The following is a 15,678-nucleotide window of genomic DNA, read 5'->3' on the forward strand; positions in this document are numbered from 1 at the left end:
TAACTTTGCAACTACATGTCAACTTATTAGTAGACTGTAGTAGACTGTTAGGTCATGGTTAGGTGTAAGGGTACAGATTAGTAAAATAAGTTGCCTTTTAGTTGCCAAGTTACTTATAGTCAGTAGAATATGTGTTGGGGGACCAACAAAATAAAGTATTAGCAGATATTAAGCATACAATATATTAATAATCTAATGAGAGTTAGTTGACAGTTACAAAGTTACTTACTTTAGTAGAATGTCTAAAGTGGACTATCAAATGAATAGTATAATATAAAAATGAATTAAGGAAACACAGGAGAGCATGTACTTCAAAATCCCCTTAAGTCAAGGCTAAGATATCTATTATCATTCATGTTTTTGTGGTAGGCTACAGTTTGGTCAAGAGAGCTTTTATAGACACTGAAAATTATTTCCTGAGGACAGGCTTTTCGCAAATAAATCTTCAGGAATCTGAAACTTTTTAGATGCTAATTGCGCCTCTGCACGTTTGACAGTTCTGCCGGCTATTCTAAATAAAACCGTATTAATTTCCTTGAGAAATAAGAATCTGTTAGCTTTCTTAACAGAGAGAATGCAACTCTCCAAACGAGCCAATTTAATTGAAAAAAGAAGCCAGATATTTTCTACCTAGCCTATATCAGACAAGTCGACTAATTTAACTGGTAACATTTTGACAGCTTGCCAAGTGAGTCCCAATTATAAGCAGACGGTATACTTCCTGTACAGATGTCGAAGTTCTTTGTAGTTTAGAAAAGGCCTGGTCAAGATCCCTCAGCAGTTTTCAACAGCAAATGTGGCACAGGTTCTGAAGATCATTTATGTGGTTCAGAAAACATAATATTTTGAGTTTCTGTTGATTAAACCAATCTCCTTCATTGTATTAACTCATTTATTTTAATTTTCAATGAACACAAAATGAAGGCAACCAGGATACTTAGGTTAGGCTACTTTTGAAGTTAAACCAACGTTTTTTTTTGTTTTTTTTTACAGTGTACGGAGGGTGACTATGTGCTTTTCTAAAATCTCTTAAAATGTTTATATGAAATCACTTGAAATAAACAGTTGATGTTTTCTTCTAGATCCCTCGTGTATGGGAACAGTCATGGCGCGCAGATTTTGCTCGGCTAATGAGCATACTTCACATCTGTTTCGTGTTCTTTGAAGTGTGTCACAGAGAGATGAACATGTAGTTTTTCATGGACAAATGAACAGCAGATTTGACAGAACTGTCAGCAATAATAAGAAACAACAATATAATATAGGCTATATTAAACGTAAAAACGTACACTTAGGTATGACCTTCAAAATGCAACTCGGGTGATACATTTGTGAAAGAAACATTACCTTCATACATGTTTTTCTTTTAATGAATAAAATTATTTTATATTGTGTTTATTTTAAAAAAAAATTTTAGCACTTGTTTAACTACCTGTTGTGGCTTTCGAAAGTGAATTACAGAGTAGACTAACGCTGCCACCTAGCGGCAGAAAGTAGCAGCGCGGGGGGGGGGGGGGCTGGGGGGGCTAGCGTGGGTTTGGGAAATGAAGAGTAGAGCCTTCTGCTCAGGGAACGTAGCTGGAGCAGCGGTGAAAACCCGGTATTTACACAGAGAGATGGAAAGTGGCAAGCAACGGGAACTTACAGGGTCCCGCATCAGCGTCACGTCTGTTACGCATGGCTAAACGAGACGATCTGACTCTGTGCACGGAGGCTCGGAGTCAGAGCACAGTCTCCACTGTGTTTTATATCTGCTGTCAATTCTTCTCGGGGATCTGATCTGCAGACTGTCTCTTCTGCGGTCCCTATTCACTGGCACCAGAGACGCTGATGGAAATACACCATTTTCCCATTGCACTTAGATTAAGAGAGAGAGAGAGAGAGAGAGAGAGAGAGAGAGAGAGAGAGAGAGAGAGAGAGAGAGAGAGAGAGAGAGAGAGAGAGAGAGAGAGAGAGGGGGGAAAATTCTGTCCTCATTTACACTCAAGTCATGTCAAACCTGTACGACTTACTTTCTTATGAGAAACACAAAAGAAGATATTTTGAAGAATGATGGTAACCAAAGTTTTTTCTTCTTCTTTCATCCAGGACATTTCTCAAAATATCTTCTTTTGTGTTCCACAAGAAACAAAAAGCCATAGAGATTTGGAACGACACGAGAGTGAGTAAATGACAGAATTAACATTTTGGGGTGTATCATCTCTTCTTAAATTAACTTAACCTGATTACTAGGCAACTTGGGCTTTGCATTGCACAAACAGACAGCTATGGTGTTTGAGATCAAATTTTGTTGGGTCTGTAAAATAATTTTTACATTAAATTGTTTTGCTAGTTAGGAAGATTCTTTCCTCTGCACAGACGAATTCAACCTAAACTTTGATGGAGAAAAAGAGGCAAAGTAACTGCCAATATTGTGTCTCAAAAGTATGCTACTCATTATCTTTTTTGTATACTGAACCACAGTAATATCACACTCGGTTGGTAACACTTAAGTCATCCTCATAAACACAATTAAATGAGATGAAACTCCACCTGAAATCTCCAATGACAGCACAACGTCGTCTTGGCACCACTAAGTATTTCAGTGACTGGAAAAGACATAAATGTGTGCGATTCCATTAAAACGGCAGATGGCCCTATGATTAGATGAGATGCTGCGATTTTTAGTATCCTACATATCTGTGCTGATTTTGTGGTTTTAATGAGGCAAAGGCATTGGATTGCATTTACACAGCTATAATCATGGACATGGTTCAGCCACCCTATAACAGCTGTCACTCACACAGTTCAGACCCAGAGCTCTGGCCTGACTGATTATTTAAAAAGAAAGGATGAAGCTCTGTGCCACACTCGGACATTGACTGGTCAGTTTACTCCCTTCATACAGAGACTAAGCCCCAGAGGTTATGTTTATTCTTTAAACATTCTATTACAAGATCCCTTAATGATGAATAAAAACAGCAAAAAAACCCAACATTGCTTAATATCAGTCAAATGTTTCGAAAATAAATTATTTTGTGAAAATGTGACGTCTAGACAAAACGCAAGACAACAAAAAAAAATGCAGCAACAATTACTTAACATATACTCCAGAAATATAATAATATCTGAAAATAAATAATGCCAGAACAAAGAGGAAATGTTTTCTTTGTGATGGTTTGAAGTGTCATACTTTCTGGAAAAACAAAAACAACAAATAACAAACAAAAAAATACTGTCCTTTTCAGAGGCACCATGTATGTAATGGATGAAACCGTAAATCAAAGCAAATTAGTAACAAATCAGCACTGCTTACTACAGTAACAAGCTTTCACAATTTTACATTCCAGATCAATAACATAAACACTGCACAGGAATGTTTTCTATCTATTGATAAACAAATATAGCCAAGATATAAAATATTAGCCACTGTACTTTTCTGTCTGAGAAACAGTAAGTTTCTCAACAGAATCACTCTACAGCATTGGCAGCCAAGAAGTGTAGTGTAAGTATTTAAAGTTTAAAATATGATGTACTTTGACAAATCTATTGCATATTATATATATATATATATATATACACTTTATATATATATATATATATATATAGTTGTGGAATATTTCTGAAAGAAAATTCATCAAGAAAGAAGGTGCAATGACCATATACTAGACGAATTGTCAGACCACAAGTGGTCAGCACACGTGTTCAAGTCATGTCAAAAAGATCATATTTATGAGTTGAACGCACATGAACGCCACCACAAAGTTGTAAATATGAGTGGGAAGCTTGGGATTTTCTTTAAGCTCCGATCTTTACGAGTTGGGGACGTGTCAGTGAGAAACGTGGTGGAATACCACAATATTAATACAACAAATTAAAGGGATAGTTCACCCAAAAATGAAAATTCTGTCAATATTTACTCACCCTCATGTTGTTCCAACCCCGTAAGACCTTCGTTCATCTTCGGAACACGAATGAAGATTTTAACGATGTCTTTAATAACTTTTCGAGGCCGGCAAGTTTCAATCCCTCAAGAAGCCTATGGACTAGTATGGAGGAGTGATCCAGCTCTCAGATTTCATCAAAAATATCTTAATTTGTGTTCCGAAGATGAACGAAGGTCTTACGGGGTTGGAACAACATGAGGGTGAGTAAATACTGACAGAATTTTCATTTTTGGGTGAACTATCCCTTTAAGCTTATTCCCTGAACAAAATATAATAGCATTGTAATCTAACAATATAATATAATGATAGTTTACAATAGCTTCATAAATTAATAAAAAAAAAAAAAAAACGTACAAAGCAAAAAACATCCGGTGGACATTCTTTGTTCTTAATTTTCTAGAATTAGAGTTTAAAAACCTTGCTGTATTTTTACGAAAGTGACTTGAACGCACCCAATGTCATAAACACGACTTCTCAACTCGTAAATACGAACTTCCCAGGAGAACTTGAATGCACCATAATTACGGGTATAAATGGGGTCAAAATGATTTGTGATATGATCGTTCATTTGGATCGTTCAAAACAACTGTCCGAGTAATGTTTGTGGTGAGATTTAAAAAGGAAAGTCTCGACTGACCACTTGCCATTATAGTCCAGTTATATATACATATAGCCACTATGTAAAGATTGTGTCTTAATAACTAGACTGACCAACTAGCAGTTAGTTGGGGTAATCAGTCTTATTCTTTGGATTCAAATTAGACCAATCTATATTCTTATGAAACTGACTGTTAAAACTTGAGAAAAAAAAAGTTACTGACTAATTTATAAGACTAGTCTATGCAGTTTATGCAACCGGCCACTGATCAACTGAAACAGATGTTCATACCTAGTGCAAACATGGCCATCATCGAAGCCAAACAGTTTATTACTCTACCAATCTAACTGATTTTAAAGTCAGCACAGACAGTATGTGCCCAGAGGTGAAGATCTGTTTTGTCTGGCTCCGCCATTGCAGCAGGTGACCATGAATTTTTATCCTTCAGGAGGGTTTTACGTTTTCATCGCTCTGATTTGATCTGTTCATGAGAGGGGGAAAAACAGAACAATGATTAAAATCTTCATACATTTTGATAACTTTATATAAAGATTTCTGATATGGGTGAGACCCTGAATTGCTGGATTGACTGGGATAAACTACTGGGTAGAGGAAAACAGACGTCTGTAAACTTCATTTAATCGTTGCTGACTTGACTGAATATCCAAATGCACATCAAACAACAAGGAGAGGGGATATAAAATAGTTTAGCATCAATTTGGGCTGCATCTCATCTTTGAGATATACATTTCAAAGGATTATTTGCCTTTGAATTTCTCTCTAAAGGCCAAATTGAAATGTAAAAAGCTGCAAGAATAAATACAGCCCAAAAGGGGAATCTAGCAGTTAAACATAACTGTACAATTAACTAAGAAATCACAACACATCTGCTAATTTCAACTGCAAGTACTTACTGTGCAATTTGTTCTACAGATGAAACGGAACACAAGAATAGAAATGGCATTGAACGTTTTAAATGGTACAGTTCTTTTGACACCCTTCTTAAACAGTATTTGAGCTTATCCCTGAATTTTAAATTTAAAGACAAATAGAAAATCAGCATGGATTTACCTTGCAGCCAGTCTACACCCTCCTGAAGGCCTTCTCCTTTCACTGCATCGCTAGCACTGTAAAAGTCATTTATTTCATGTCAATTTTATGTAAGCTTTGTATATAAATAATATATTCACACAATTCCATTCAAAAGTTAGGAGTCAGTAAGATTTAAAAATAGAAAAAGGAAATTAATACTTGTTTTCAGCAAATACGTGTTAAATTGAATTAAAAAAAAATGCTGGTTAAAATTTAGATCAAATAAATGCAGCCTTGGTGAACTTTGGAAACTTCTTTCTAAATTATTAAAAAATCTTACCGATCCCACATTTATATATAATTAGCTTCTGCTTAGTCTCACACACGTGTAAACACACTTCATGATTTATTGTGACTTTCCATAGACATAATGATTTTTATAGTGTTCAAACTGTACCCTCCCCCTAAACCTACCCATCACAGAAACCTTTCTGCATTTTCAAAAATATTTACTATCCATAAGCTGTTTTCCTCACGAGGACCAAAAAATTATTCCGGATAGTGCCATCTTTGTGTTTTTTTTTTTTTTTTACCTATTTTGTCCCTTAGGTAGGGTTTACAAGGACCACACACACACACACACACACACACACACACACACACACACACACACACACACACACACACACACACACACACACACACACACACACACACACACACACACACACACACACACACACACACACACACACACACACACCTCGTCAGCTCTATTCGGATGGGGCAGGTTTACCCTGAGGAGATCACAGTTGTACTTTGTGATTGTGTTATTCCCATATGAATTGAACACGTCTGTAAAAACCTCACGCAACCTTTGTAAAAATTAAAAATCAAATTGCCTACCCCGGCTAGCACAGGGTTCCTCTGAGAAATCTAGTTCTGTCCGGATATGAATGCTTGTCACTGTGGTATGTATGACTTTGCCTAATTTATTATGACATTTATTGAATACTGTAACTACAGCTACATCTCTTAATGTGCTGTCTGGTTTATTAGCTGGTGATTTATGTACTTCAGACATCCCATCCACTGTACAAAGAAAATTAAATCAATAATAAGAGTCCCTTAATTGTGTAATGTAACTAAAGAGTTCATTTAATTACGCACTGTTAGAATTATTTCACTTATATAAACCTTGTTAATTTTTACATGACCTTCCATTTCGCAAACATCCAGACACATGGACCATTCAAACTGCAGACTTGCTGTTAATAACTAACTCAAAGACTAAATCCTCTCAGAATAGTGCTTTGGACCTAGGCCTATAAATTATACAAATTATTTCAATGCAAGCAGAAAATTCAAACTAATTTTTTTCTTTTTTTTCTTACCAGATATGCCATGGTTTGTCCTTAATATTTTCCAGACACAAGAGCTGAGAGACCTTTACTGCTGACAACGCATCTCTGAGGTCCATCTTGTTGGCGAAAAAGAGTATAGGTATCCTTCTGTGCTTAATATCTGAGTACACATCAGAAAAACATATGCGGGTATTAGGCTGCTTTTAATTCAGATTTGAAAATGAAGACTAAAATATTGATAAACAAAACAGACAGACAGAAATAAATATATACCAGGGTGATTCAAAAGGGTATCCAATTCCTCTTTTGCCACCACCATTCTTAGTTTATCTCCACTGTCAATCACAAAAATGATGGCCTGACCCTCCCTGAAAACAACATAACACAGAATAAACACAAACCACACAGAACCGTTCCAAAGTGGGCGATGACACTCCATTAGCTCAGTAAACATAATAAAACAAGCTTGAATAGGAGAAACTCACTTGTAATAGTGCTCCCACAGATTTCTGTATCTTCCCTGTCCTGACATGTCAAACACTGTGAAAGAAAGACTTTGGGGAGAGGAGGGAGTTATTGTGTTAGTAAGATTTTGAAAAAAAGACAAATGGTTTTCAGAGACTAACCCCTCACAATTAGATATACCTAAATAGTTAGCTCTTTTAAATATTCACCTTGAGGTCCTAAACTTTTCTATGCTGAAGCCTATAGTTGGGACAATGTCTTGAGCCTGAGCCTGAAAGCGAAAAAAGCTGTGAGCTCACATTCAAAACAGAAAGCAAAGAAAAAGAGAAAGGAAAATACAAAAACATATATTTTGGGTGTACAGACATGAGAGTAACATACGTTGGATGGCTTTAGCTGGTTGATGATGGTAGTTTTCCCACTGTTGTCCAGACCTAAACACAGCACGTTCACTTCCTTCTTCTTCAGACCCAGCCACCCTGCAAGCTTGTCAAAAAGCCCCATTTGCCTAGTTTGATGGGGCGCTTCTGGAAAGAGATCACATCAAAGACAAGCTCCATTAGATTATTCATTAGATGCATCCAGAGGCCGACAAACACTTGGGACAACAGAAACATCTCTTTTTTTCACAGTCTACGTAGGACAACAACTGTTGAGGGGAGATCTCAGTAGCTCAAACGAAGAAGAAAAAAAGATATAGACCGACAGATAGATAGATACGTAGATAGACAGACAGATCTGGGAGACTATTATGCTTGTCTCTTATGCTCACTAAGGCTGCAGTGCATTCATTTGATCCGGAATACAATTACTACAAAAATAACTGCTTTCTATTTTAACATATTTTTAAATGTAAATGTGCATTAAACTTTTTTGTGATGGCAAAGCATCATTTTCAGCATCATTACTCTGATTTGGTGCTCAAGAAAAATGTATTATTATTATCAAGGTTAAAAACAGTTGTGCTGCTTAACATTTCGGTGGAATCTGTGGTCTTTAAGTCAATGCTTGTTTTTCACAATTATTTGATAAATAGAACGTTCAAAAGAATGGCATTTGTTTGAAAGAAAAAATCTTTTGTGGCATTATACATGTATAAAATGTGTGTATTATTTTGTGCATTTTATTTATTATATTTTAATTGAATATGTGCATTGTTATTTATTCATAATGTGCATAAACCCACTTAATATGCACTTACAATTCACTTAATATGCATAAATATATTTAGATTTGAGTTTTTTATATAGTATAGACCTTGAATTGTAAACAGGTAACAATAACACTGATTTGTTGTATTATTAATAAAGGCTGTTATAATCTGAAAGATTTTTTATATGATGGAGATGAGGGCACCGTTGGCTCTCAGCGGCCAGAGGTCTGATAAGAAAATAAGCTTGTTTCCTTCTTTTTTAATAATCCGACTTAAGTGAATTAACTTGAGCTGCGAGCAGACACACAGCTAGCAAGCAACATGCACTAAAGTGCATGAATCCAATTCTTTACGTGCAAATATCAACTTTACTTTAATTTGTTAACTGGGGATATTTGTACAGGCGTAACGTAATCTTGAGTCTAAAGAGAACATCCACCTGTTGTGTATCGGTCTAAATGAAAATGAAATTTAAGTCACATAATATAGCGTTAACGTTACACAACCATCCATTCATCAATCCATCAGTCCAATGACAGCAGCGAAGCTGACACCGTTTTATCCGCATCTGTCACAGTGTCGCCGGTCAGAAACACATGAACGGACAAGAGTAAAAGCGCAATCTAAATTACTAGAACAGGCTGTAACGTTAATCCTCTCAGCTCATTAGCACACATGCTAGCGCTTAACATGTACGAGGAGGATGCTCAAATAATTCGAACATTTCTGTCTTCTGACTTTTGTTTAAACACTCAAATAAATACACATTAAGACAACACAAGGTTGACATCTTTCTTGTAATTCAACGTTATTGTTTACATATCCGTAACGGTAGCGGACGACGGCTAACTTTAGCTGTCTGGCTGGCTAACCTGCTCTATCAGTCTGCTGTACATGTAAAGATGTTCTTTCTTACTTTTCTACTCCGACTCAGTTCAAGTTGTATGTTGTCTGCGTCTTGGTTTTAAAAAGTAATTTCGCATACCAAAATCTCAGTAATCTGATTGATGGTGTGTCCAGTGCAGACGGAGAGACGTAAACACTTACCTTTTGAAAACTCTCACACGCTACACGCCGCTGCTAGGAGACCGATGACGCTCTTTGGCTCGACTCGATGTTTACTTAATAGCGCCATCCGATGGACAATGTCAGAACAGTGTTTTCTTTCTCTTTCTTTCTTTCTTTCTTTCTTTCTTTCTTTCTTTCTTTCTTTCTTTCTTTCTTTCTTTCTTTCTTTCTTTCTTTCTTTCTTTCTTTCTTTCTTTCTTTCTTTCTTTCTTTCTGAAAAATGCATTTTATGATTTAGTTTTTCCTTGTCCACCAATACCTATTTTCTATTATAAAAAAAAATACTTTTAAAACTATGATAATCTAAAATAATAGTGATATAACCATACACTCATTCAATGTTTACTGTGTGAGAATGGTTATTGTTTGCTATATTTCCCTACACCCAACAATTCAATTAGCTATAACATAAGACAGTGTTAGTGAAGAGCATGCAAGTGTTTTGTAAGAGTTTCAAGAGTTTTGCATATAGGATACATGGAGAGGAGAACATAGAAGCTGTTTAAATGAGCCTTAGCGAAACAATGAGCCTATAGGCAAATAAAGTGGAAGTGAAATTCATGATGATGTCCATGACTTTATAAGAGAAAAATTACAATTCTTATGCTTTACTGTACAATATCCATTGCTGGACATTACAGACAAATTAAACATATTCAAGTGTTTTAATAGAGTTAGTTTTCTTCCAAAATTCTAAAAGTCCACAGGGCTAAAAGTTCTGATAGTTAAATAAATCCTCATTATTAAGAATATCAAGTTTGGTTTATTACAACCCCAAATGAGAAAAAGTTGGGACATTTTGTAAAATGCAATGAAATCAAGAATCTGTGATTTGTTAATTCTATTTAAACTTTTTTTAACTGACAAAAGTACAAAGAAAAGTTTTCCAATGTTTTCACTGACCAACAAATTTGTATTTTGTAAATATGAACACGTTTTGATTTTGATGGCTGCAACACACCCCAAAAAAGTTTGACAAAAAACAGAGACAAAATAAAAGTGAAAAGATTATCCAAATTAGATTATCCGACTCTTTTGAAACAGTCCACAATGAGCAGGTGAATTTGTAATAGTTGAGGGTATCATGTTTGGGTGTAAAAGTGCTCCTCAGTCTTTTTAAGCAAAGATGGGTCATGGCTCATCACTTTGTGCCAAATATCATGAGAGAATTGTCTAACAATTAAAAAATCACATTTCTCAATGCAAGATTGCAAAGAATTTATGCCTTTCATCATCTTCCATACATAATATTGTCACAAGATTCAGGGAATCCAGAGAAATCTCAGTCTGTGTAGGGTAAGGCAGTAGACCTCTGTTGAAATGTGCGTGACCTTTGAGCCCTCAGATGGCATTGCACAAGACACCATCATGCTAATCCGTAAAATACAGACACATGTGCTCAGGAGTAATTTGGAAAACCGTTTTCACTGAACACAATCTGACGCTGCATCAAGAAATGCCTCTTGAATCTCTGTTACGAGAATAAATGACCTAACTAGTGTAACAGCTAACTTGAATGTATTATCTTTATGATTTTGTATTGTAATATTGATAACGTTTTACAATAGGGTCTCATTTGTTAACATTATTTAATGCATTAGCTAAACTTAACAATGAGCAATATGTGTTTTACAGCATTTATTACTCTTTATTAATGTTAGTTAATAAAATACTTTTGTTCAATGTTTGTTCATGTTAGTTCATAGTGCATTCAGTAATGTGACAACATTTGATTTTAAAAATGTATTATTAAATGTTCAAATTAACATGAATGAAGATTATCAAATGCTTAGTTAGTTAATGATAACTAATGTAGTTAACTAATGCTAACAAATTACTTCTTTTTGTCATGTTAAGTAACATTTTAGAAAGCAAACCCACAGTTCATATTTGAATTTTTTGGATTGTGATAGACTCATAAAAAACACAAAAATATCTGTTATCATTTATTTTTACAAACATTCAACCTATATCACCTTTATCTCTCTGTACTCATTATAAATTATAAAAAATAATGTACAATTAGTTTACTATGAACAATACATTATGACCTGATTACCCAGAGTTTTCCCTTGCCCTGCTTGAAGTAAGCATCTCGGATCTCTTGCGCTTTTGACATTTGCACATTGCAACTTGAAGTTTGTCAAGTGGCATCAGTGTCCCGAACATATGTTCAGGTACAAAGAGCCAGTCAAAGAACGGGGGCATATATCAGCTAAAGAACATGGTACGGTATTGTGCGTTTGTTTGTCTGGTGGAAGCGAAGGAGACTGCAAATGTGTATGTTGCCATTGAAGTTATGTGTGTATGTAGGTCTGCTGTGTTGGGGAAAAAAATACTTGCCAACATGCAGAGTGCTATATTGTCATGCTCTCTATATGAGAACATTTTACTGCAACCCGTTACCTCAATGTTTCTCTACTGACAAAAGTTTCATAGTCGCAAGGCAAACTGATAAAGTATCAGAGGTGTCTATAGATACTGTACACCATAGCAGACTGAACAAATGTGTGCAGTTCTCAAATCTCAGTCTGAGTGGATTTGTATAAGTTTGTTCAATTTGACTGTGGTGCACAGGAGTAAGAAAATGGCTTACAGTCTTCTGAAATGTCAGACTTTTACCAACTCGCCGACAGCCTGAGGAAGTCAATGGTTTTGTGTGGCATTTTTTTTTTTTTTAAACAGAGCAAGATAAAGCTCTCACTTCCCTACCTTGGCTCTTTTACCTTGGTTTTCTAAAGACTGCACATATTGCTTAGAAAAATAACTAAACAAAATACAACCAAAAAAAGAAACAAATTCACATATACATATAAATATCAGAATAAATATCAGATGTGATAAACAATGTATAATAGCCATTTAAAGCTGAAGACATTCAACAGATCCATAGGCTCTTGTGTTAGAGGCTCAGGAAGAAGCTCGATGAATAAATCAGAAAAAAAATTCTCTTAAGACACATAATTTAATACATTAAAATAGCAAATATAATATTCAAAGTTCTCAGATTTGGAGTCCAGTCAATCGCAGAACTTGCAGGATGATTGACAGATGACATCTTCATAACAATAGAATGGTGCCATTGTTCCATTGTTTACTGTGGTTCCTCTGGGTACATGGTCCAGTTTTCCTGTCACACACAGTTTACCAAGAAGACAAACAATTCATGACATTTAGCATGTTCCTTCGGGGTCTTTGAGATTGCTTTCTAATGTATGTGTTTCAACTGGAAATTGTCACTGGATTTTGATAGAAACTGAAGCTGTGGAGCACTTCTCATGACAGTCAGTCAGCCCAGACCTTAAGGGTGTGTGTGGGGTCTAGCGTTGCTGTGATAAGCGTTTGTATGAGTGTATGTGTATGTGTATATGTGTATTTTCATACATGGAAGCCATTCTGTTGAATGTGGAGGAACTGCAGTCGTAGTGCTTGTATGCTGCTCACTATCCTCCTCTGGTGGCCAATCAGAGACACTCCGATTCTTCTTACATCACTGTGTAGAGAACAGTGAGGGTGAGACATTTGAAACTGGGTTACATAATTGGCAAGTTCATGAGATGATTATGATAAAGGGTGTGAATATGAATATAAAAGTAATTTAAGCCATTCAATGTTAGATCTACACTACCGTCTAGTGTAGAGTGAGGGAGCTTAAAGGGATAGTTAAAGGGATAGTTCACCCAAAAATGAAAATTAGTACATGATTTACTCACCCTGATGCGTACGGCCGTCTGCCGGAAGCTAGTTTTTTTAGTCGATGAAGTTTTAAATATATATTTTTCTCACACGAACTCAACGCTTCACTTCAAAAGGCCTTTATTTCCCCCCGGAGACGCGTGGAGCACTTTAATCATGAATAGATGCACTTTGATGGACTTCCAAAGACATACAGCCATTCACTCCTATTATAAAGCTTGGAAGAGCTAGGACATTTTTTTAATATAACTCCAATTATATTTGTCTGAAAGAAGAATGTCATATACACCTAGAATGGCTTCAGGGTGAGTAAATCATAGGTTTTTTGGGTGAACTATCCCTTTAATGAATGTTAATTAGCTTGTTTTAGGTTATTTATCAAGGCTAATCATTCACGTTAGCCGTTTATTATGATTAAATATTATTATTTTAATCCTATAAAGCCTACTGCCTATTATAATACATGCATTTCGAAGGCTCACGAGACTGATTAGACATAATCATTTATGTTACAATGTACAAAGCAATGAACAGAACTTGCAGTAGCACTCACTCAATACTCATGGTGGATATGGAATCCAGGGTTGTGTACCCTGCTGCTATGAAGTTGTTCTTGTATTGACTCATTTTAATAGAATCCAACCAATCACCGATGGATATGAAGAGAGGGTAGTCTGGCAAATCCTCAGGGGATTCCGGGAAGCTGTTTAAACACGAAACACATTCTCTATGTGAAACAACAACAGTCTGGTACGCAAGGAAATTCTAAAAAAAATATTTACAGGGTTTTCCACGGGGCAAGAGACAACAGTCAAGTTTAATCCGAGTTTTCTGCAAGTAAATACTAACAATTTCAGTTTAAAATGGACATTTCAATACTGGCACTTATTTTGATTCTAGTAATCAATTAAGTAAAATGTAGATTTTATAATGTTGTTGTCATCATTTTACCTATTTACATCCTCCACCAGTGTGAGCAGGCTGCTGGGATTGCGGATCAGCTTGTCTAGGAAGCTGACCACGTCACTAAACCGAGGTCGTCGACTGCGTTCCTTTTGCCAGCAGAGAAGCATGAGCTGGTGCAGGGCCACGGGGCAGCCCATGGGCGCAGGGAGCCTGTAGCCCTCCTCTATAGACAGAATTACCTGCAGAAAGAAACACAGAACCTTACTGTGATATAAATTGTTTAAATTCATTCTATTAATGCAATTTAAGGGAGGCCATCAGAGGTGTAAAATACTTCAGCCAATTACTGGATCCCCCAATGTTTGGGTGTATAAAATAATTAGCGAGAACAGTAATGAATAAACTAAAGGCATAACAAGGTTCCACATGTTATAATTTAACAGAATATGTGTTTTAAATTGAATTAGAATTGGCCACATCCAAAGGGAAGATGATTTAAAATTGCAATTAAAACAAATAGAATACAAATTCTATTCAAAAATCTAACAGGAAATGGCATTCTGGGAGATGACATTTATTTTCAGATGTATTTTATATATTCTATGTGTTATATGTATATAACACATTAGAACACAGCTAATATATATATCTATATATATCTATATATATCTATATATATATATCTATATATATCTATATATATATATATATATATATATATATATATTTATATTTGAAAATGGCCAAATAAATACATTGCCAATACTAGTAGATCTTGAAATATATATATATATATATATATATATATATATATATATATATATATATATATATATATATATATACATAGTTACATAGTTACATGTAATTTTCTCATTTATTTTTATATTGTTCAAAATATATTTTAGAAAACACATTTTGCATTTAACCAAAAAATTCTTTTAACACAGAAAATATATTTTCTGGCACAATTTGAAATACATATAGCATTTAAACAAGGTTTAACGATTAAACAACTTTGGCCTAACAAGCATCATCCACAACTTAATTAATATACAGTATAATAGAAAGTCTAATTATGGTAAAAAAAAAACAACAAAACACAACAACAACAACTGCCTGTCTGCCTGCCTAGAATTTAGCAATAAGAATAGCCCAAGTTACTCACATCTTGATTGGACATCTCCCAGTAGGGCCGTTCCCCATATGACATCACTTCCCACATGACAATACCGTAGCTCCAAGCATCACTGGCTGAGGAAAACTTTCTGTATGCAATTGCCTCCGGAGCAGTCCAGCGGATAGGGATTTTACCCCCCTGACAAAACAACATCTTTTCTTTTCATGATAATAGCAAGCAGCCAATAGATTTATGTTTATAGGCAATCCAAGGAGATGCAGATTGCTTGTTATATAATGATGAGTCATAATTGAGTTTTCTGTGGAATGTGATATACTGTTTAGTGAAGC

At 35.4% G+C, this 15,678-nt stretch overlaps 2 protein-coding genes and 1 long non-coding RNA gene across 6 annotated transcripts in view; all 3 read right to left on the reverse strand.

The window, feature by feature from the left end:
• LOC143753942 (uncharacterized) overlaps window positions 1–15,678 on the reverse strand; it is a 341,178-nt gene that overhangs the window by 35,394 nt on the left and 290,106 nt on the right. The gene's annotated exons all lie outside the window — the stretch shown is intronic.
• Window positions 4,512–7,935, reverse strand: arl6 (ARF like GTPase 6). Of its 2 annotated transcripts, none has more exons than XM_077246848.1 (7): window positions 7,767–7,935; window positions 7,595–7,656; window positions 7,406–7,474; window positions 7,194–7,288; window positions 6,951–7,080; window positions 5,596–5,651; window positions 4,512–5,005 (listed from the first exon to the last, which is right to left on the reverse strand). In XM_077246848.1, the coding sequence occupies exons 1-7, from the start codon at window positions 7,887–7,889 to the stop codon at window positions 4,980–4,982; spliced, it is 561 nt and encodes a 186-aa protein (XP_077102963.1). In that variant the 5' UTR covers window positions 7,890–7,935; the 3' UTR covers window positions 4,512–4,979. The 2 variants fall into 2 exon arrangements, with proteins under 2 accessions (XP_077102963.1, XP_077102962.1); XM_077246847.1 differs by having other exon boundaries at window positions 4,512–5,007; window positions 5,585–5,651.
• Window positions 11,542–15,678, reverse strand: part of epha6 (eph receptor A6) — a 229,186-nt gene continuing 225,049 nt past the window's right edge. For 2 of the 3 annotated variants that reach the window (XM_077246785.1, XM_077246786.1), the window contains 5 exons: window positions 15,377–15,526; window positions 14,254–14,447; window positions 13,856–14,005; window positions 12,991–13,099; window positions 11,542–12,736 (listed from right to left, as the gene is read on the reverse strand). In XM_077246785.1, coding sequence (XP_077102900.1) covers window positions 12,701–12,736; window positions 12,991–13,099; window positions 13,856–14,005; window positions 14,254–14,447; window positions 15,377–15,526 — 639 coding nt within the window. In that variant the 3' untranslated portion in view covers window positions 11,542–12,700. Of the gene's footprint in view, window positions 12,737–12,990; window positions 13,100–13,855; window positions 14,006–14,253; window positions 14,448–15,376; window positions 15,542–15,678 lie in introns of all 3 variants that reach the window. The other variant, XM_077246784.1, reaches the window with a different exon arrangement.

This window comes from Siphateles boraxobius, unplaced genomic scaffold, assembly GCF_051911475.1.
Source record: "Siphateles boraxobius isolate OS27281-9 unplaced genomic scaffold, OSU_SipBor_1 29, whole genome shotgun sequence".
NCBI classification, from domain to species: domain Eukaryota; kingdom Metazoa; phylum Chordata; class Actinopteri; order Cypriniformes; family Leuciscidae; genus Siphateles; species Siphateles boraxobius.

What these genes read in the sequence shown, in the direction of transcription:
- arl6 (XM_077246847.1), bottom strand. Translation starts at nt 7,889, where the DNA reads ATGGGGCTTTTTGACAAGCTTGCAGGGTGGCTGGGTCTGAAGAAGAAG. An exon ending in ACCAGCTAAAGCCATCCAAC is followed by an intron (nt 7,657 to 7,766) that starts GTATGTTACTCT and finishes TTTCGCTTTCAG; the next exon opens with GCTCAGGCTCAAGACATTGT. An exon ending in GACAAACCATGGCATATCTG is followed by an intron (nt 5,652 to 6,950) that starts GTAAGAAAAAAA and finishes TGACTTTTACAG; the next exon opens with TGCTAGCGATGCAGTGAAAG.